This window comes from Euleptes europaea, chromosome 12 (genome assembly GCF_029931775.1).
Source record: "Euleptes europaea isolate rEulEur1 chromosome 12, rEulEur1.hap1, whole genome shotgun sequence".
Classification (NCBI taxonomy): domain Eukaryota; kingdom Metazoa; phylum Chordata; class Lepidosauria; order Squamata; family Sphaerodactylidae; genus Euleptes; species Euleptes europaea.
This window is the reverse complement of record NC_079323.1, coordinates 69,495,932-69,517,015: the sequence shown is the minus strand read 5'-3', so window position 1 is coordinate 69,517,015 and position 21,084 is coordinate 69,495,932. Positions and strand designations below refer to the sequence as shown.

The 21,084-nt window shown below is 37.9% G+C and overlaps 1 protein-coding gene across 20 annotated transcripts in view; it reads right to left on the bottom strand.

The window, feature by feature from the left end:
* Positions 1 to 21,084, bottom strand: part of CASK (calcium/calmodulin dependent serine protein kinase) — a 327,562-nt gene that overhangs the window by 52,495 nt on the left and 253,983 nt on the right. For 9 of the 20 annotated variants that reach the window (XM_056858036.1, XM_056858039.1, XM_056858041.1 and 6 more), the window contains 7 exons: positions 20,709 to 20,897; positions 16,633 to 16,711; positions 14,120 to 14,205; positions 12,970 to 13,038; positions 10,372 to 10,395; positions 1,536 to 1,604; positions 160 to 195 (listed from right to left, as the gene is read on the bottom strand). In XM_056858036.1, coding sequence (XP_056714014.1) covers positions 160 to 195; positions 1,536 to 1,604; positions 10,372 to 10,395; positions 12,970 to 13,038; positions 14,120 to 14,205; positions 16,633 to 16,711; positions 20,709 to 20,897 — 552 coding nt within the window. The remainder of the gene's footprint in view (positions 1 to 159; positions 196 to 1,535; positions 1,605 to 10,371; positions 10,396 to 12,969; positions 13,039 to 14,119; positions 14,206 to 16,632; positions 16,712 to 20,708; positions 20,898 to 21,084) is intronic. The other 11 variants (XM_056858038.1, XM_056858049.1, XM_056858050.1 and 8 more) reach the window with 4 other exon arrangements.

The window sequence follows — 21,084 nt, the reverse complement described above, 5'->3', positions numbered from 1 at the left end:
TGGCACTACTGTGAATCAGCCATGTTAGCAAAACATAAAATGGAAGAGGTTTATAGAATTAAGAACAGCACACAATGGATTATCCATTTTGAGATGGTATGGAGGGTTTGCTACTAAGCAGCTAAATTAAAAAAGCTTCCATGGGGAATAGCTATTCACCTGTCGTCCTTTTGGTTGTGTTGTCGATGGCAAGTCCTGCAGAATAAAGCCAACCCAGGAAAAGAGATTTTCATTTTACTTTAAACATACATTACAAAGGTTGTATTGTTATAACAAAAAGCCAACTTTCAAGTATTAACAATTTACACATTTTAAAAAATTATAATTTCATAGAAAATATGTCAAACCCAGGCTGTTTAGCAGCGAGCTGAAGAAAGCAGGTAAAATTTAAGCAGACAGAAAATGTGCTTTTAATAGAGAATTCAACATCTTCAACACAAAAGCACCTGTAAGTGAAGCTCGAGGAGACACCCTTTTTTCAGTCTTAAAATTCTAATTACTATATATTCTTTAAAATATGGGATAGTTACAGTAATGCATTTTGTCAATACAATTTGAAAGATACGTTGTCTAGTTATTGTTTAACTATTTTACAAATTGATTGAACTAATATGGCTTTAAAGTTATTTTAATCCAATGCATTTTAGATTATCTGTAAACCAATTTATCCCTTTACCTAATCACAACTGCAATACTTTAAACAGCGGATAGATTTGCTGGTATTTAAATTAGTGAAAAGTTTACAGAAAATACCATTTCTTAACAAAATGTTTATGCTGACAGTACAAATTGCAGAGACACTGAAGTAAGATGTTCTCTCTACAGGTGCTTTCTAACATTTTACCATATACATTCAGACAAAGACAAATGACAAATATTAGCAGCATCAAGTGTTACATTTAATAGTACCTTTTTGCCTGAATATATAGCTAAAAAGGAAGTATTTTGTGTTAAAGATGTGATGTTAATAGCTTGGCTTATAAATGCAGTTTAAAGCCAGTTCCTTTTACTTTTCATATCCAGGCAAGGCTCATATTTCACAAAATATGTGCACATACCACAACAGCAGAGGACACACCAATTCCTTAACTCAGATAGCGGAAACCAATACTGCAATCTAGTAACCTTTTAAAAACACAAAAATGTCCAGGTCTTGAAAAAACCCCAAATACCTGCTAATGCAAATATTTTGCTTGAAAACACTATTTCAAAACCTTCAGAATGGAAATTCGTTTTTTGGGGGTGGGGGGTTGGCTTAGTTTTGAACAAGTCAGGATGAGGAGAATGATAAGCATATTTCAGGGATGAGTGAATTTTTACATTACAGCTGAATGTAACTCATTAAACAGATTTTAATGAGAAGATTATGTTGCTGAAAAACCCCTGAATGAGAGAAAATGGGGAATTCAACATCTAAGAATTTTACTTGATCGGCAGAACACAATTTCCCACTGAGCATGTCATCATCATAACAGGAATGGTAGATGAGCACCAACAAGATTTGAACACTCTCTGTCTAGAACTGGAGGTCTTACCGAAACAGAATTGTTAATGCTGCTATGACCATTAGCTGGGGACTGTCTGGATGTAGAGGGGGAATCTCTCTGAAATAAGACACAAGGTTCATTATCACACAACACTACTATAGAACACAGATATATTTAAATCAACAGTTAAATTCACAGTCTTGGAACCAATTTTTAAGCCTTTTCATCTCTGGAAGGTTTTATATTTTAAACTGTACACATTTCCTAAAATATAAGCCTTGATCAGATCTCTCATTTCCTTAATACTAGGAAAGGTTTTATTCTGATGGTTTTATTCTATCACAATATCTGACAGATATCTGATAAAACCTATCTGATAGGTTTTATGCTATCACAAGAGTATCAAAATGCTGAAACTGATTCATTTAATTCTCTTCAACTCTTTATTTGAAAAAGAATTCTTGCAAAACATGATCTGATATTTTTAAGCTGGGTGCCCTGAATGAACAAAACTGATCTCAAGCAAATGATACATTGTTTTTTCTTGGTTTGTGTATTAGGGTAATGATTTCCAACCATGGTAATATCTTGGCCTTTTCAGAGTCTGAAATTGGTCCTGGGTCAAGGTTAAGGTAGGAATATGGTTTTCAAAAAAAATGTCCAAGGGCTTTGAAAATATTAAGATAATAGCTCTTTTCCGTGAGGGTATATAGTATATGACTAAGTCCCATATAAAAGCCTCAACTATGTGGATACTTCTGCAGTAAATATATTATAGAAAAAGACATTAAGACAAAGAATCAGGATCTGGATATTTCACTATAGAAATATTCAAATTAGATTAGTACATGATTTGTAAAAATGTTTTAATCTATATTAAACAGTTGTGACTATATGCACTTGTTATAAAGGCCAATGACCACATACGCTGTGAAAACACACAGTGGAATAAATTCCTCAGATATAATATAGCAACGTAAATGGATAATTATATGCCTATATTTTCACTTACCAATACATGCATATGTACCAGGAGGGGCAGCTGAATATCTTTGGGAGCACCCACCCTAATGGGATCAGAAGGGGTGGCCCTACTGAGAGTATCCTCTGTTAAACAAACAGGACCAAGGAGAAGATGCTGCAGAGACTTTATAGTTGTGGCCCAAATGTTATGGTATCCATTGCTTAGGGAAATGCTATAATCGAGTCCAACAGTGCCTTTAAGACCAACAAAACTTCCAGGATAATGACAAAGGGAGCTTTAACTCTTGAAAGCTTAAACCCTGGAAATCTTGTAGATCTTTAAGGTGCTACTGGACTAGAATTTAGCTCTTCTGCTGCAGACCGACACGGCCGGCCCCACCTGAAACTCTGTTGAGGGAAGGCTGCCTGACTGCTGACCTTCAGGAAGCATTGTAGGAATTTCTGTTTAGGGAAAGCATCAAACACTACAATTTGAATAGCCTTTTATTGTTGGCTATCGTTAGATTTCTCTCCAGGTTTGGCAACTCTCAATCCTGTTCAGTGCCATCCTCAGATACACATTATCGAAGATTAGTAAAACAGATCAAATATTAACACAAAGAATTGGCTAGAGAACTTGTAGAATCTCTTAGGGGTTAATTATTCACTGCATGCAAATGCATGTAGCAGAACCCTGATTTTGTTTTGTTTTTTTGCTTTTTTAAAATGAAATACTACTTTATTGGGGAGGGGAATATTGAATAGAGAAACAGAGGGAAAAGGGAAACATAAGGATTTTCCCACTGCTGATCTGCTTGAAGTCACTAGTTCACACATTTTTCCTCCTATAAGGATCCTTACATGCGTTTACTCAAATTTTGAAGTCTTGAGGGGTACGCAGCAGAGAAGTGGTGGGCAGGAAAAGGATTAAGAATCTCTTTGCTGCCACCTCTTTTCTCAAAACTGCAAGTTTTTTTTTTTAATTGACACTGGGGATCCATTACACATGTATGTTGCACATGTTACTCATTGTGTATTTAGTCCCTTTATGCAGTAGTTTTAAGAAAGAAGGGTTAAACATTATGCAGGGAGAGCTTAGAGCAAGATCCTTCCTGTTCAGAATTAAAATGTGATGATACTGAAAGATCACTACTGTTTCACTTTCCACTTGTATGCTTCTTTACTATAGTCTACAGCCTTTTGACTTGATCTGAACTGTATTCTGGAGAAATGAAAGGAGAAAGTTTGTACCAGCTAGAAGTGGCTGTTAGTATCTTATAAGGGATGGAAGCAAGCAATTTGCGTAGAAAATTGAGAAAATAACATACATTTTGTAATCAATAATCTCAATGCAATATATTACCAAATGAAGCTGATATTTAAGCTTTAATTGATTTGCCTTTGTCCAGCTATCTGACATACTAATAATTCTATGGACTGCCACGTAACTCTTTAAATAGAAAGTTAGTGATGACGATCACATTTATTTATTTAATTCATTTATACCCTGCCTTTCTCCTCAATGGGAACCCAAAGTGGCTTGCATCATTCTCCTCTCCTCCATTTTATCCTCATAACAACTCTGTGAGGTACGTTAGGTTGAGAAAGTGTGACTGGTCCAAGGCCACCCAGTGAGTAATAGGAAGCAAAATTTGTAAAAGTATGGCGACAGAAAGTAGAATTCCCCATGCTTTGAAGTGTTCTCACTATATCACTGTGGCTAAGGTACAGAATAATGTAGAATTGTGAGAAGTTAAGGAACTGTTATTAAATGCACACCGTAATGAGCAAACAGTTTAGTTAGTTTTCATGCTTACAATCCTTATAACACCAAAAGAATGCTACAGAGTAAAAGTGAGCATGGTATGCAATATGACTGTGTTAGGTTAGAACAGGAAGTTTTGTATATTATGTGATGATCAAAACAAGAACATTCGTCTTCTGTAAACGTATTAATCCACACTCTAAAAAGAAACAGAGATGACTAAATAGAGGGTGAATAGCGGGCAGTCACACTGTCCCAGTAGAGTGAGGTAAATAGGCTTGATTTTCGAAAGTGTGGAAATTAATTCCTAACACCTGTACAAAGTTTAGTCTACATAGGCTACACAGAAATGTGAGATTAAGTCAAGCCTAAACTGTTCAACAGTTGAACAACTCTATATTTTTGATATTACAACACTAACATATTACATCTCTTTCTTCCAACATTGAACTCAAGGCACTGACCAGACTCATACCTAGTCAGCCTCACCAAGACTCCTGGATCATGCTCCTTCTAAGCATACGCTGGTAGATCTGTCTGAATGTAGTCTAAAGATTCAGCTGACCTTGGTAACAACCTTGGAGCAACAGGGACAGTTGAACAGCTATATTGGTAACTTCTATACACTTGTGTTGGTTTGATCCCAAAAACACCCTTTTGCTGGCAGGGAATAGCCAACCCACAGGGATAAACATTATATTATATCTACTACTGGCATGCCAGCATATTTCCTATACATTATTGTATTCTACTATACACATAATTTTAATAGTATTTTATTTGCAAATAAATCATTTCATATTGGATATACACATACACTTTACTCTTATGCTTAGACTTTACTTACTAGTATCATAGTTGTTGAGGCATTTCCCTAACAGCTAAAAAAGCTGAAATGTTGTACCCACACAGAGAACAAGCCTTATTAGGTAAGAAAGGGCCATTTTACATATAACAAAATGTAAAATGTGAAGACTCCTTTATAAGAGTGGTCCAGACTTCATCAAGCAAGCGACTGAACTATTTTCACATTGGGGTACAGGGGATTTACACTTGCAGCTAGGAATGTATTTATGCTTGCAGAATAGAAGCAACATTTTCTAGCATGCTACATAACGAACAGTGGGTATAATGAGCTCCATTTCTTCCTTTTCTTCCACATTTTTGATTAAAACAAAAGCTAGCTGATGCCACTGCTGCTATTTGAAAATTTTAAAACTGTTCTCTATAAAATAGATTGTTAATGATGTCCTAGTAACCTTTGTTTAAAATACGTCTACATTCTCTTCTAGCCTGTTACAGAATTTTTATGCTTTCTCTATTCTTTATTTGATGCTTTTGTACCTGTACATTCTAAGCTGTCTGATCAACATCAAAACAAAGCCTTGAACACTGTCAAGAGATTATATTGTAATTTTGAGTTAAAATCCTGTATGTAAGTGTCTCAAAATCTGTCCTTGTGGAGCATAATTAGGCACCTGTATGAGGTTAGTTCTAGCCTCATGTAATTCATGTGGGAATTGTCAGAATGTTACTTTGACAGAAGAAGATCTACATGGTGTCAATGGTAACAAATGTTTGACAGTTGGTGATCTAGATTGAAGGTTGGCCTAAGCTTGTCATCAAGAAAGTAATTAAGTAATTAGTGGGTAATTAACAATAGGACCAGGTGTATATAAAGAGTAGAATCACAGCAGAAAGAGAGAGCTTGGTCTTGGCTTGGATGCTGGCTGGGACCACACTTTGCGTGATTATCCAGAAAGAGGCTTGGAGAACCAGAAGAGTTGTAAGAATTACCTTTTGGACTAAGCAAGGTAAGGCATTTTACTTAAAGGCTGAGCTGCTGAAGAGAGCTGGCTGGAAACTGTAGCTGTCAAGCTGGAAGTTATTCTCAGGATTGATGGTGAGGAAGAACTGAGAAGACTTGTTTTCGTAAAGATCTTGCAGAGACTGCACATTGTCATTTTGTAAATAAACCTTTTTCTAAGTCTGCTAATTAAAGGGTTATGAGTGCTTGGAAGATCAAGACTTTATAGTAATAGAAGGTGGCATCTAGGTATTTATGGAAGCAACGACCTCAGGAAGCCCTTAGTTACCAGTGAGTAAGGGGCGAGGTCATCACATGGTGACAGCGGTCTAGATTATTTTGATAGTATAACAGCAAGTTTGACCTTGATTTAAAGTTACTCAAATAAGCCTATGTGCAGTATTGTTAAAGATAAAGTAAAGCACAGAGTAAGCCATGGAAAGAAAACATAGAGCAGCTGAAGAAAAAGAACCTTTTGAAGTAGAAGTTGTTTTGGATAAGAAAGATGAGAATTATTGTTTTAATGAAGATGACTGTGCAAGATATCAGGAAGAACTTGGCAGAGAAAGAAATGCTAATTATGCTGACAATTTTGAAGCTAATACAGGCAATGAGGAATTAGAATGGCAAGCACTGTTGTAAAACTTTGTGAAATGCCAGCAGGCTACCGTGGATTTTCTCAAAATGCAAACAGAGAAAAAATCTGTAGACAGGTGGGAAAAGAAAAAAATTCCAATATATAAAAACGAAGAGGCGGTATCTACCTATTTATCTTTGTTTGAAGCTACTTGTAAAACTTATTCACAGTGGGTAGCCGTGTTAGTCTGTCTGCAGTAATAGAAAAGGGCGAGAGTCCAGTAGCACCTTAAAGACTAACAAAAATATTTTCTGGTAGGGTATGAGCTTTCGTGAGCAACAGCTCACTTCTTCAGATACCTGAAGAGCAGGTATCTGAAGAAGTGAGCTGTGGATCACGAAAGCTCATACCCTACCAGAAAATATTTTTGTTAGTCTTTAAGGTGCTACTGGACTCTTGCCCTTTTCTACTCTTGTAAAACTTATGACATACCTGAAGAAAACTATATACAGATCCTTTGGTCCCATACCACAGGAAAATTAGCAGAATTGCTACAAGAAACCCTATTGAAGATAAGAAAGACTAAGAAATTTAAGACCTTGGCACTACAACGATTTGCTCTAACTGAGAGTCATCACAAACAGTGTAATTTAAAAGGCAAGATTAACATGCAGGCCTCTAATTGCAATCTTGAACATATAAAACTTCAAATCTGCAGAAACCAATGGAATATGCAAACACCTGCCCTATGTTAAACTCCAAATATACTGACTCTCACAAATAATATATATATTTTATTTATCAATGGAAATGCCATTATGTCAAAGTTTTCACATGGAGGAGAGTCATTGTGGTAGTTTGCTTAATATTTTGTTCTTGTACATAGTATCTCATTCAGTGAATCACTGTTGCTATTTCACTTCACAAAAAATGGAATCTCTTGTTCTTAGAAGAGCCATCTCAAGAAAATGACTTGCAAATATGAAAAATGACAGGTATCTCTTCCTTTTGGTGCTGAGAGAATTCCATGTCTGTCAACTGCATTGGTCAAAATGATGCAATATATTATGATTTATCAGCCAGACCTGCATTTCTAATAACTCAATTCTAACATATCTCAGAGATGACACAATCCTGATATAAATCCAAATAAAAATGAAGAGCAATTATTAAGATATGGAGAAAAGAAGACAAACTCTGTCAGTGCATTCCTGAGATTCGGCGTGGGGGAACGGCAGGGAAGAGGGTGCAGCTGCACTGCCTCCTAAAGCTGTTCCCTGCATGCCAAAAACAAGCCTTTAAGCAGCTTTTTTTTGTAAAACAGGGCCTTTTCGCTCCATAGAGAAAAGCGAGGCATTGCTTTTGAAACTTGCTCTTCTCCGCGCCGGTGTTCACAGGGTAAAGGGGACAGGAAGCTGCCTAATGGCAGCTCCTCCCCCCGGGAACACAATCCGGGACACCGGAACGCCTCCCAGGACGCTGGCATGGCCTTCTATGCTGGTGGGACACCAGCGGAAGGTCCCATCAGTGTCCTGGGGTGGTGCTGCCATATCAGCATCCAGCAACCGGGCCTTCCTGCTGGCGTTGGGGCCACTAACGCCAGCGTAAGTAGCCCGGACGCTGGTGCTGGGGGCCCGGATGCCGGCGCAGTGCCTTCCTGGCCTCCTAAGGGCTTTCGCCCTTAGAGCTCAGGAATGCACTGCAAATCAATGTAATTTGTTTATTTCAACATTTGGAGGCAGTTACCAACACAAAAGACATAATGTTGCCAGAATAATCCTACATACCTTCCTGAGGGAGCAGACTTTGCTTCATATACCCACTGATTAGGTCTGATGTTTCTTGGTACCAAAATATATTTCTTAATTACTCAGATAATTCTCTATATGTGTCATTCTTTTTGTTTGGTTCTACATGATAGTAGGGCAGTTCCATTTGGGGGAGAGAATTTGAACAAATAGATAACCATTTAGGTTGGGTTGGCATGTGGAACAAGTTGTTCAAATTCTCTCTCCCATGAACAACTACCCATATAGCAAGTTGCTAAACCAAAGGAGATACAGAGCAGTGACTGAACTTCTCAGAGGATTTGGGGGAGGGGGTGTCATATTTGGTATGGAGTTGCAGTGCTGGGGGAAGGAATATTTCACCTTTTTATCCTCTGCTGTTTTCCTGAAACAAGTCACCTCCTTTTACCTATAGGAGAAAAATATACAGATACCACTATGGTACCTGTATCCCACCCCCCCAAGGTAATATCAGCTTTTGAGAGAAAGCCCAATTTTCATGGCAAAATGGCACAGAAGAAAAGGCTTCAATTCCTGCTCCCACAATGCTGCAGCCCTGATCTACATTTCTTCTGCCCTGGCTTCTTTTGATTATTTAAAAAACAATGAGTGGCAAAAGACAATTTCATTTAGTTTGACCCTCAGGGAACTTTTAAATGCTGTTTACAATATGGCATAGGAATCTGATACTCCAAGTAACCCACTTGCCTTGGGCATGTCCAAACTCAACTCTTCATATGCTAGCCTTGATACTGATAGTATGATAAAATAATGCATACATTTTACATTTCTGAAACTTACTGGTGGTCTACTGTTTAGATACTTCGATTTTTTTCTTTAAAAATGTGCAACGATTGGTACACATATGGAAAAAGTTAAGCTTTCCCAACAACATCAAACCCACACTCCTTAGCTTTTAGTTATCTTGAAAATTAACAACAGTTGATTTTGCCCTTGAGTTAGTATGGAAGTAAACAATATGAGGGGGAAAAACTGCAATTGGAACCCAATTAGGATAAAATATTAATGCGGAAGAACTCTCAGTAGTAAAATCGTGATTATCTGTCTTGAAGATTCTACAGACAGGACACCACTTTCTCTCTTTGTTGTCTATTTCCCCAATGTTGTACCCATGCTAGCTTTCAAAAAACATCAAGTGAGGACTGGTTTTTTAGACCTTGACCTCGATTAGTAGTAATCAACCCATGCACATTATATCATTGTAGCTTTTTTTTATTCCAGTGAAGAGTACTAAAATTCATTTCACCTGCTCGTATCTCAACTTAAAAATATACCCTGCAATTAAAGGTACCAAAAAGTTTGGTGCACATGAAACATGTGTCAAAAAGATTTTTCCTGTAAGTTGCTCCTTATAGCCTTTCTAAGTGATCAATTTTTTTTACTACAACAAATCTGCATACGTTTCCTACTTTTTTGTGCACAATTATTCTTTGATAGGATGCTGCATTTTTCAGGCATTCAGTAGCAGCATTCCGTATCTAGAAAACATAGTATTTCTTCCTCTGGATAACATGAGCACTGCTACTCTGACTGTTGTGAAGACCGTAGTTGAGAATGTGTCACAGGTATCTACTGAATGTAGTTCATGATGGCAGTGTAACATCCCCTTCCCATAAAAAAAAAGCTTCCACAGATCCTAGGTGTTGTCGAGCTGTGTAACTCTTGCACAGGAGTCATGCTTTTAAAGGAGTGAAAAGGAGCACGACTATTCTCCATAGCAAAGATGGCCTCTTCCTATTTATTACAAATGTACTGGATGTTGTAATCTTGACACAGGGTAAGTCATTGCAGGAATATTTCCTAATGGCTTCAATATTATCATGGCAAATATTAAAACATTCAGTTTCTACTTTAAAATTATGAAACTGCCATTTAAATTGCTATCAATATATGTTATCAGAATCCACATATGAGAAAATTGATATATTTGAGCATGCAGTATTTTAAAGTATGACATCACTTACATAGTATTTGTCCCAGTTTGTTTGCTAAGTAGGAAAAACATCCTTCCTTAAAATGAATTTAATCATAACAAATCTATTAAAGCATATTTTAAACAAGTACAGATTTTTTTTATAACCTTAAACAACTCAAAGCAAGCAACTGTAAACATTTTACATGGGAGACAGAGAAAAGGAACCTGTTTAGTTCACTTCATCCTTCTAAAAAATATTTTAAATAGTTTTACACTGAGGCACTGCAAAATTATACTTTATCAAACCATAAAGACATCGAGCATAATTGGATTACCTCTTAACACAGAATTCTGTCTAAGTAATCTCTACAAATGTAGCTCATTTAAAGACTTCCATTCCCTTCCAGGTAATTTGTCTGGCTCTTTGCTGTCAAATTAGGATATTCTTAATATTTTACATATTTTCCCTTTAGTTTAAAATTAATCATTTTCAGTCTTAAGGAACACAATTAAGGAATTAAGGAACACAACTGACTTACACTCATACTTATATTCTCTTCATATATGACCTTTTGAAAAAAATATACCTACTTTGTATTGGTTTCATAATCTTCTACTACTCTCTCATACATCTCTTCAGTATTTTACCTAGATCCTTATTTGTACCCTAAATATACTCCTCTCTATCCAATCTTATTAAAATTACAAATATAAAACTGTTCAAGTCAGGCTCTCTTTGAATCCCAACTCACCACAGCCACAACAAACTGAAAATTAGCCCTCAATTACCCACTCGAATATAACATGAAATGTAATTAAATGTCTTTATTAATTCAAGATATATTAAGGCTCTCATTTTTCTTACTTCAAAAATTGCTGTAAAGTATTAGCAGCCTACCTCACAGTCTAGAATGCTCTACTGACGTATACCTGAAGCTTTCTTGGAATTGTGAATCAGAATATAAATGTTAAATTTTACAGAAAATAACTTTGAGTTTACAATTGTCTATAAGCCAAAGAGCAGTTATTTATCAGCCAAACACAACTCCTCTCACTGTATTCCTCATAAACGAATTCTCTCTTTTCCTTTATTTAGTTTCTATATGTCTTACATAACATTTGAACTAAACTTTGTTACTATCAGTTACATTCCCTCTCATGCACATAGGCAACAATTTCACCAGGAAGAAATGTTATAAATTTACTCAAAATAGATTAAATGTATGGGGTTGGATCACATGCACTGTGAGCACAGAATGCAACTTTTCTACACCTCCCCCTCAGCTTGCTATGTTCTCCAAAACCCTGCTCCTGGGAGTTGGTGGGCACTCGGGAACAGAATGAAGATCCTTTGGGGTCTGTAAAGGGGGAGGAGGGATTTGTAGAAATCTCACATGATACAATCTGATCCACAGGGATGGACTCTAACAGCTTTTCTGCTAATAAGAAAGGAAGGGTCCGATCCCCCTTTGGCAATCAAAAAAGACTGTGGTTAATATAATGGGCCTTGAATATGCAAAGGTTACAGGGGCTGTAACAGGGAACAGAGTTGGGGAAGACTGAATGAAAAAGCAGGCTGGATCCAACAAGTGATACCATGTATCACTCCCTCAAGCTCATTCCATTAGCTCAGTTACTCTATTAAATACGGTACTATTGGTATAGTCATGTTGACAATGGACAAATAAACTGGCTAATTTATTGCCACCTTAAATTGAAAGTTGGACTTTTCTGGTCACTAGGTACTGGAAACAGTATTACTACATCCCCCCCTTTCATAGCAGTGCAACGTATATTCTTTTCCAGGCATCTCATACCTTTGCTGTTTGCTGGCTATATCAATAATTTAAAACTGAACATATCACATTTCAATAATTTAAATACATTTGTATTTTAGACATGTAACTTTCATCTCTTCATGTTAGTATCTGGTCTTCTGGCCAAAATGTACTGTTTTCCTATATTACAACTATCGATAAGATAATCTTGTTTGTCTACTGAGAAAAATCAAACAAATTTTGGCACTCTTTCTCATAATTTACTAGCAGAACTCCTTAATCTTTCACTGTTTTATTAGGTGCAACTCATTCTGGAGCACTGACTTGATATTTTCTAGTTGAGGATGCTTCCCATTGTCTACCCATACATTTGCATTTATTTTTCATTTTTAAAAGAACTTCTGGTGTTTGTCTCCTTTTACACTAAAATTTCCTTTATCTCAATAGTTTTCAGTTGTAGTTCCAGGATTTTAATTCTGAGAAATGATCAGATCCCTTGAGTTCTGTTTTTCCCTTTATATCCTTCTGTTCACAAAGTCCTGTTCACTGGCATCTGAGAACATATTTAAGCATGCTTTTACCATCCAATGTCCTGATTATTTGCTTTCCTTTAGACATACTGAAAGACCCTTTCCCCCATTATGGGCTATTAGGAGATATTTAATGAGCTGATGTAATGAATATGAAAGAAGGACAACACAGCAGGTGGTTAGAATCTACTCTGTTCCGTTATCTTTGTTGTAAAATTGGTGTGCGTGATCTAACAGCACAGGCAGAAACAGTTTCCCAGAAAGCAATAACATTCAGCCATCAGCAGGCAGTTAGTTACAAGACTGAGAGGAATGATAATAATTCATTAAATGTATTACCTCACATGAAGAAGACTGAGTGCGATAACTTGGTACAATCTTGAAGGTGATACTACCTCGCATTTCCCTCTGAAGAAAGCAAAGCATTCAATTTTTTATTTAAAAAAAATACCACAAAAAGCCACCTAATATTTCAAGAAAATCAGAATTACCCCACTAAAATAAAGCCAAATGTGAACTTAATCTTTCTGAAAGGCCCTCAGAAATCTGCACATTGAAGACATTTGGGGTCACTAAACTGCTTCAACCACCATATTTTCAACTTATTTTCTTGTTGTTTGTATGAGTGTTACTTTTGCCCATTTTTGGTACTTTATAAATGTAGAGAAAATGATTCAGATATGAATATAAGCAGCTTTAATACAACGAAGTTTCAAAATACAGTAAGGCTAATGAGGGCGCATGCTGCAAAAGTAACATTTAAAAACTTTAAACTTATAATGCTATAAAATTTTTAGGTGAGAGCTAAGGTCTACTGAGTGCTATAATCTACAGAATATCTTAAAGCTCATCATAATTGAATGTACACTACACATTACTCCTTTCAAAACAAGTGATGAAGCTAGATTCAAAGAATGGGATTATTTTATGAACAAATGTAAGTACAGGAAAAGATAATCACATTTTACTAATGACAGCTACTTAACAGATCACTTTGAAAATTGCTTCCTTCCTGCGTTTTACTATTACTGTTTAGATTATGTTATTGAGTGTTTTAAGAGAAGATGTTCCTTTTGCCCTGAATAGGATATTTACATTACACTCTCAGCATATACAACAAGATTATGTTTGGTCAATACCTATGAAAGGGAACTAATGTCACTGGTAGGCATAGCATTTATTCTTCATATTTCATGAAGTAACAGATCACTGTCACCAAGTACCACTGATACCCTGCTTTTTAACCCCTGCAAACATAGGCTGTTATTTGTGCAATCAAGAGAAAGCATCTGAATCACCATTCATGTTTAGGGAGGGCATTTTTGCAGGTCTGAGGGAGGGATTCCAGAGAAACAAAAATCACCTGAAACATAGCCCTTTGTACTGTTGGTTGATGCTAGGGATGTAGCTCATATTATACTATATAGTGTTAATTGAGACGAAAGGAATGAATTTTCATTTTCACATCAGTGGTCATTTGAGTACTTACAAGCATTTTTTGTAGCTGTTCCACTGTTTGATTTGCTACGCTGATACCATTTATTTCCCGAATTTCATCACCCACATGAAGCGTACCTACAGAAGTAGCAAAACAATGTCATTCTATAAAACAAGTGCTAAATGCCAAACAACAGCAATACAAAGACACATACCGAAATAATGTCAGTCTGGACTCATGAAAGGATAAAGAAATCCTTTTACTTTCAATACTCTTAATTCAGTATATCAATTATTTTGTCACTGTAGTCAGAACTTGTAAGCAATTAAAATTAACCTTTCATAGTTCTCAAGCTAGTGCATGCAAATATTTGCAGACTTGATAACATTAATAAAAATCCAAGGTATAAGTAGTATGTTCATTCCTTTTCATTTTAAAAAATAGTATTATCTACTTTTCATACATCAAGTTGAAGGATTGACAGTAATTGGACACCACCTGGCTTGTGTGCATATAGCATCAATAAAAGAAAAGGCTCTGACAGTTTTTGGTTCTATTTGGTACTTTGCTTAGGGATATTAATTATATGATTATATGATTTTATGTAAATGGAAATATATGATTTATAAATCCATTGGGGGGCTCTGCTCACAGATGATTCCCCCAGCTAAGGGTGGGTCTTCCAAGATTGCATAAATGATTCCAAAAACCCCCATTTAGCTATTATAACAAAGAGCATGGTATGGTGCTTAGAGGGAAGCAAGAATTTAAGAAAGTTACTGTACTTATTTAAGAACAGTGTGTATTACAAGTAAAAGTTTCAGAATAAAAAAACAATTTTAATGCAATTTATATATTTTCTGTGCTAACAATTCATAACTACTAAAAGATCCATACAGACAGACCCTTGGAGCTGGCAACAAGATTACCAAGGCTTTTTTTCTGGTTATGAATAAATCACTGATTTCTTTTTAAGTAACAATGGGACCCCCACCCAGCAAGGACAGCTGGCTATATCCCTGATCTATGTCCTTCTGGAATTCAAATACATCTTCCCAAATACTGCATTTTAGATACACAAGTGACTTTAAAAAATGAGGAAGCAGCTCAGTGTTACAATAATTCAGAATTCAAAGAACATACATATACAGTAGACCCTTATCATTCATGGAGGATACATTTCTGGGATCAGTGTGAATGGTGAAATGGGATTATGGTGGATGGGAGGCAGGGGCCTGCTCCCTCCAAGTACCACAACAACCAAATTGCCTGCAAAATTAACTATGTAATGATTATGATGAGGGTCATAACTGCAAATGGCAAGAGTCTACTGCAGTGAATGAAACATTTATCATTACCAGATGTACACAGTTAATATAAAATTACTACAGTCTCATTAAGATAGAATGCTTTACTTTTATGAGTCCTGAAAGTCAAGGTCAGAAAACAGTACATCAAAGTTCACAACCTAGTCATGAATTAGTGGTCTTTCAAATCTTTCTTTAGAAGCTGCGTCCACATGCGGGCAATTCCCATGTTGCTCCCTATTGCACAGGAGGGCTTTCCTTATGCACCTGCCATCTCCCTCCTCCACCACCTCTGGTGGGCTTTTTGATGGATTAAAAAAATGGTGGTAGGAATACAACTATAGTGATATACCGGCTACAGATAAACAACAAAAAAGCCATAGGTGGTGGGAAGAGGAATGGCAGACACGTGGGGAAAAGGCACGCAATGAGGGCAGGGACATGTGGAAATATGCAGCTTTCCATCCATGCTTTCCCCAAACCCACTTTGGGTATGATCTTTCAGAAAAGACTGTACCAAAGAAGATTTGGGGAAAGCAGAGCCAGGGAAAACTTGGAAGGAGGAAAGCCTCACAATAATGCTGTGCAGAACCCTTCAAAAGAACTGCAGTTGGGGGGGAGGATGTGGAGGAAAACCTGTATGAGGAAGAAGCTAGAAAGTCATATGGTAGCAAACACCAAGAACACTTTCCCACAAATGAGTACGGACTCGCTGCTCTTTAGATGAACAACTCAGAAACTATATGTCTTAAGAAATCCTTCCATAAATCTTGTTTAGGTTCTGCCTCAAATTAATTGACTGCAGTGGACTGAATCCCTTTTGGGATTGTCCATTTAGAGATCTAACAGGTCAGGACTCTCAGGTTTCAAAAACATTTTCTTGGCAGATGGAAAGTAACTGACTGAGGCAGCAATGCAGAGAGGCAGAGTGACAAGAAAACTTTTCACACATCTACTCATTAACCCTTAGCCGCTTGGTTGACTTGCATCCATATACAGGCCAACACCCTGTATATTTCAGGCATGGGGAATCAAGCTCCCCTTAGCATTGGCATTATGCTGCTTCCTGAAGCTCATCCAAGTGGCAGACCTTTGTTACAGGACTGATTGAAGCAGTGAGGGTCAGGACCTCAACCCTTGAAATAGCACCAAGTACTGAGATGTAATTTGGACTAGACACTATGTGTGAATTCCACCCAAGTATTTGATGATTACCACATCAAAGTTATGCTAATTTATTCTTGCACCAACCCTTACCTTGCCGGTGAATCATTCCTCCATGCATAATTCTTGCAACAATACAGTGGTTCAGCTCATTCATTTTTAAAGTGATTCCCTGGTAAGATCAATGAAATAATTCAGAAAATTATCAGCAATAGGATTCTGCAGTTGTCAAGGGCTAGTTCAGATGTCTGAATATTTCTCCATGTGAAGCATGCCCAGCGACGTAGTTGCATGGAGGAAGTAATGTCTTGCCCAGTGTTTCCCCACTTAGAGGTACTGTTTCCTAGCAACAGTTTGCATCAAGTCTCTCTAGTTGGGTGAGTTGGGTGGCCTCATGCAGTGGGTTTTGAGGGGCAGCAGCTCTCGCGGATGTCTCGCCACCCTACCCAAAAGCTGGAGCAGCTAACGTTTATCCCTCTTTGTTCCTGAGGCATATTTGAAAACAGCCTGGCAAGCCATAAAAGCTCACTGGGGCTTCCTGAACTTTTGTGAGACACAAAATTGCTGCACTGTTTTTAAAGATGCCTGAGAAAGAGTAAGTTAGATACATTAGCTGTTCTGGCTCTTGAGTAGCAATTGTGAGAAGTGAAGTGGGAGGATGGTGAACAGTGGCAGAGGGTGGAGGTGAAAAATGAGGCATGAGGAGGCCAGGGGGTGTAGTGAGAGGTAAGGCACATAGGGCAAGAGATGAGGGGGCAGCAAGGGATGGTGATGGTGGCAAGAGGTGACACTGTTGCTGATCTACCACTTGTTTGCACTGAGGTTTCTTTTTAGATCATATTTATGAGATTGCTTCCATTTTGCTTCCCTACTCTTCCTATTTTGGTATCAAGACCAGCTTCTCCCGGTCTTTCACATCAGACAAGTAAATAGATCTCTGCATATTATCAGGATGAAAGGCAATGTGGGAGGGGTTGTGGCTCAGTGGTAGAACATCTGCTTGGCATGCAGAAGGTCCCAGGATCAATCCACGTCATCTCCAGTTTGAAGGGACTAGGCAAGTAGGTGATGTGAAAGGCCCCTGCCTGAGACCCTGGACAGCCACTGCTGGTCTGAGTAGACAATACTGACTTTGATGGACCGAGGGTCTGATTCAGTCTCATGTGATCAATGAACCAGGGGAGTAATCAAGGCTGAACCTAATCCAATCATGGTAATAGAAGTAAAAAATCTCAGGACAAAAACCTTGCCCAGTGTCCAGGAACCATTATTCAAGGACTTCCAATAACTAATCAATGTGTCTTCAGCAGTAAGCAGATCATTTTACATTAGTATTTCCCCCTATCTAAATGTAGGATCCAGGGCCACATATGGGGACACCTCAGTTCTGTTTTCTACCTCAGATTTGACGTTTCAATGATCCAGTTTGGACTGTCTGAACTGTCTGCTAAAGCCTCATTTTACTGATCAAACCAAGACTACCTCTGAGCAGAGACTGTCCCCCCCCAACCTGGATGCTTTTTAAACCATATCTGGAGTTATTCCTACAACCACCCTTTCTTTCCCTTGACCTGTCAGAGTACAGCCACGCCTTCCCTCCTCAGCCTGGAAATGGAATAATAGCTTATTTTTGGGCTCTGCAGCTTGCCCTGTAACAGTGACCAAAATCTACTGTCATAGTGTGCTTTCCTTATGTGCTTTTGCCTGTCCAAGACAGTTGTTTTGTAGATGTTTGATTCTTCCCTTTTGGGTTATTCTCTGCTAGACATCACTATCTTTGCATTGGTGCTTAAGCTCCTGTTTAGACCTTCAAGGAATCGGTAGCTATGATTTTGTGTTCTCTCCCTTTCAGATGCCTAGACTGACTGGCTTTTTAGTTAGCCTCTAGAAATGGGAAATGACAAGTGCTGATATTATTTGATTGCTTGAGATTTGCTAATTCCACAGCCCTAAATATCTGTATTGTTCACCTTGATAAACTGTTTCTAGTTTTTTTTACTCTCTATATATCTCAATATACTTTCCAAGTTTATAGCAGTGTCTCACCACTTCGTCACAGACCCCAATAGCAGTGTGTTGGTTTCATGTTTGAAATAAAACCTAACCCAGAAGTTCCTTCCACTTGGAATGAAAGTAAGGTGATTCCCCTTAGGGCCAGGTTATTTTAGTACGGATTAGGTCAAAACTGGAAAGTAAGCCATATTCACACTGACAAATAGCTAAGTTACACATATGGCAACATGACGCTACCATACTGCTGCCTGGATTATGCTGGCTCAGGCATTATTTCCTCTATGCTGTTGCATCTTGGGCACTTGGGCTGTTCTGTGTGGAAAAATTGAACACATCTGAACCACCTGCAAACAATGGCTATGTCTACTATGAGGAAGCCAAATGTTAATGTCTATAACAACAGCAGCAACAACAATCAGTAATACTAATATTATTCAGTTGTGTCAATGGCATCTTTAGCAGGTAGTTCTATCACATATCACTCCCCTAAAATGGACTATTCTTCTTTTGCAATTTGTCGAACAGAGTTCAGAAGCAGTTTATGACAGAAGAACGAAGTTGTGAATACTCTGAATAAACTTTTTTGAAACAGTAAATGCCTTATCCATGTTGAAAGCAGCTCTTCATTAGAACAAATCGATATAATCTTTCAGCTTTCAAACTTCAGTATTGTCCTAGACACGACTAAATCAGAAAAATGAAATATTACAAAATGACTTTGAAACTATCTGGAGATCTGGTTTTCTGTGAAATGCCTGGTTCTTGCCAAAATAGCCATTCTGGTTTCTTCATTATAACTAGGGTTGCTAACTCCAGGTTGGGAAATTCCTGGAGATATGGGCACAGAGCCTGGGGAGGGGGGAATTCGGGGATATGCTGCCATAGGGCGAAAACGCATGGTCGCTTTATCCTCCTTTAATCCCTGTTTCAGCCAGGATTCAGCCTGATTCGAACGCATGCATTTCACCTAATGTGCTTTCGATGCTGGCTAAAACAGGGATTAAAGGAGGATAAAGCGACCATGTGTTTTCGCCCACAGTCTGCCCTTCAAACCCTCTGTATTCTCCAGAGAAACCCATCTCTGTAGTCCAGAGATAAACTGTAATTCCAGGAGAACTTCAGCCCCCACCAGGAGGTTGGCAACTCTAATTATAACTCAAGATCTTTACTCTGTAGAAGTGCAGTGTTCTTATGTTTACTATTATTCTTTGTCTGAAATTAACTTCCAAGTTTATTAAAAATACAGTTGCAGATACACTACAGAATCTGTCTGCTACGGAAAGCAGAAAATTTCAAACTAACTTTCATGAGATCCATTCATGACCCATGATTTACCATTTGATAGTAACTAGGACTTTTTCCTGTGCTGGCTTAATGCTTTTGGGAATCAGTTTTTCCCACTGCTTCTCCACAGCATCATGGTATGTTTGTGCACCTCCTGGGGTTTCCCCATCTTTTCTCTGATCTTTCTCAAAAGTTCTTGCTCCAAAATTCTAGAAAAGAGCACTGTAAAGCCAGGATGACAGCTGTGTGGGTGGGAAAGTCAGGATTTTCTGGTCCACATGGCCCATGCCTAATCTACAGAGATTTAACATATCTTATACACACAATGACAGTTTCCCCCTGTCCCTGCAACAGCCATCTCCTCCCCCTGCCACTTAGGGGGTATTTTTTTAAAAACTGGCACTACAATATAGTTATATTAATATACCATTGTAATATAGCAGGCTCTCTGAATTCTCAGATTTCATTTTTTTAAAGTAAGCTTCTAGCTTTTTTTCTTGCAGAGATATAAGGGAAAAGGCATATCTTCACAAGGGAAAGAGCTAGAGACTTACTTAAAAAAATCAAAGCTGGGAATTCAGAGAACCTGCTACACCTACAGGTACAATGGTATATTGACATGATATTCTAGTGCTGATTTAAAAAATAAAATTGCAGAAGTACTAGTAGTCTAGGGGAGGAGGGGTGGCCACTTCTGGGGGATTGGGGCAGGGAAACTGCAGGGACACCTTGCCATGTGGAAGCCCCGCTGCTGCTGCTGCAATGTATCTGCAGCCATACCAGCAACAGGGAAACCACAAAACCCCATCTCTGTGTGGAAGCCACCTAGACACGTCTCAGACTTGGGGAGCTAAACATAGTGGTGTACATACCATGGGCTCATCTGTGTTTTTCTGGAACTGAACTAATCGTACTCTTGTTACATTCTCCATGTCCAAGTCACCATTGATGCTTTCAGGTGAATCTCCATTTAAATATGGAGAGGTGGGAGGAGGTGTAACTCTTAATGCTTCGTCACTGTAAACTTCATGTGCCACCACATCATGAGTTTGAAGTAAGGCCTGTAAAAAGATAGTCATCAGATTCCATAGCCTCTTGAGCCTATGCCTCATCTACAGAGATTTAACGTATCTTATACACATAATGACAGTTTTTCAGAATCATATAGCATCTTTTAGGCCAGATTTCTGAACTCAAACAATATTGTTTATGACATTTCTGAAACATAAATGCTTATAATGTACTTCT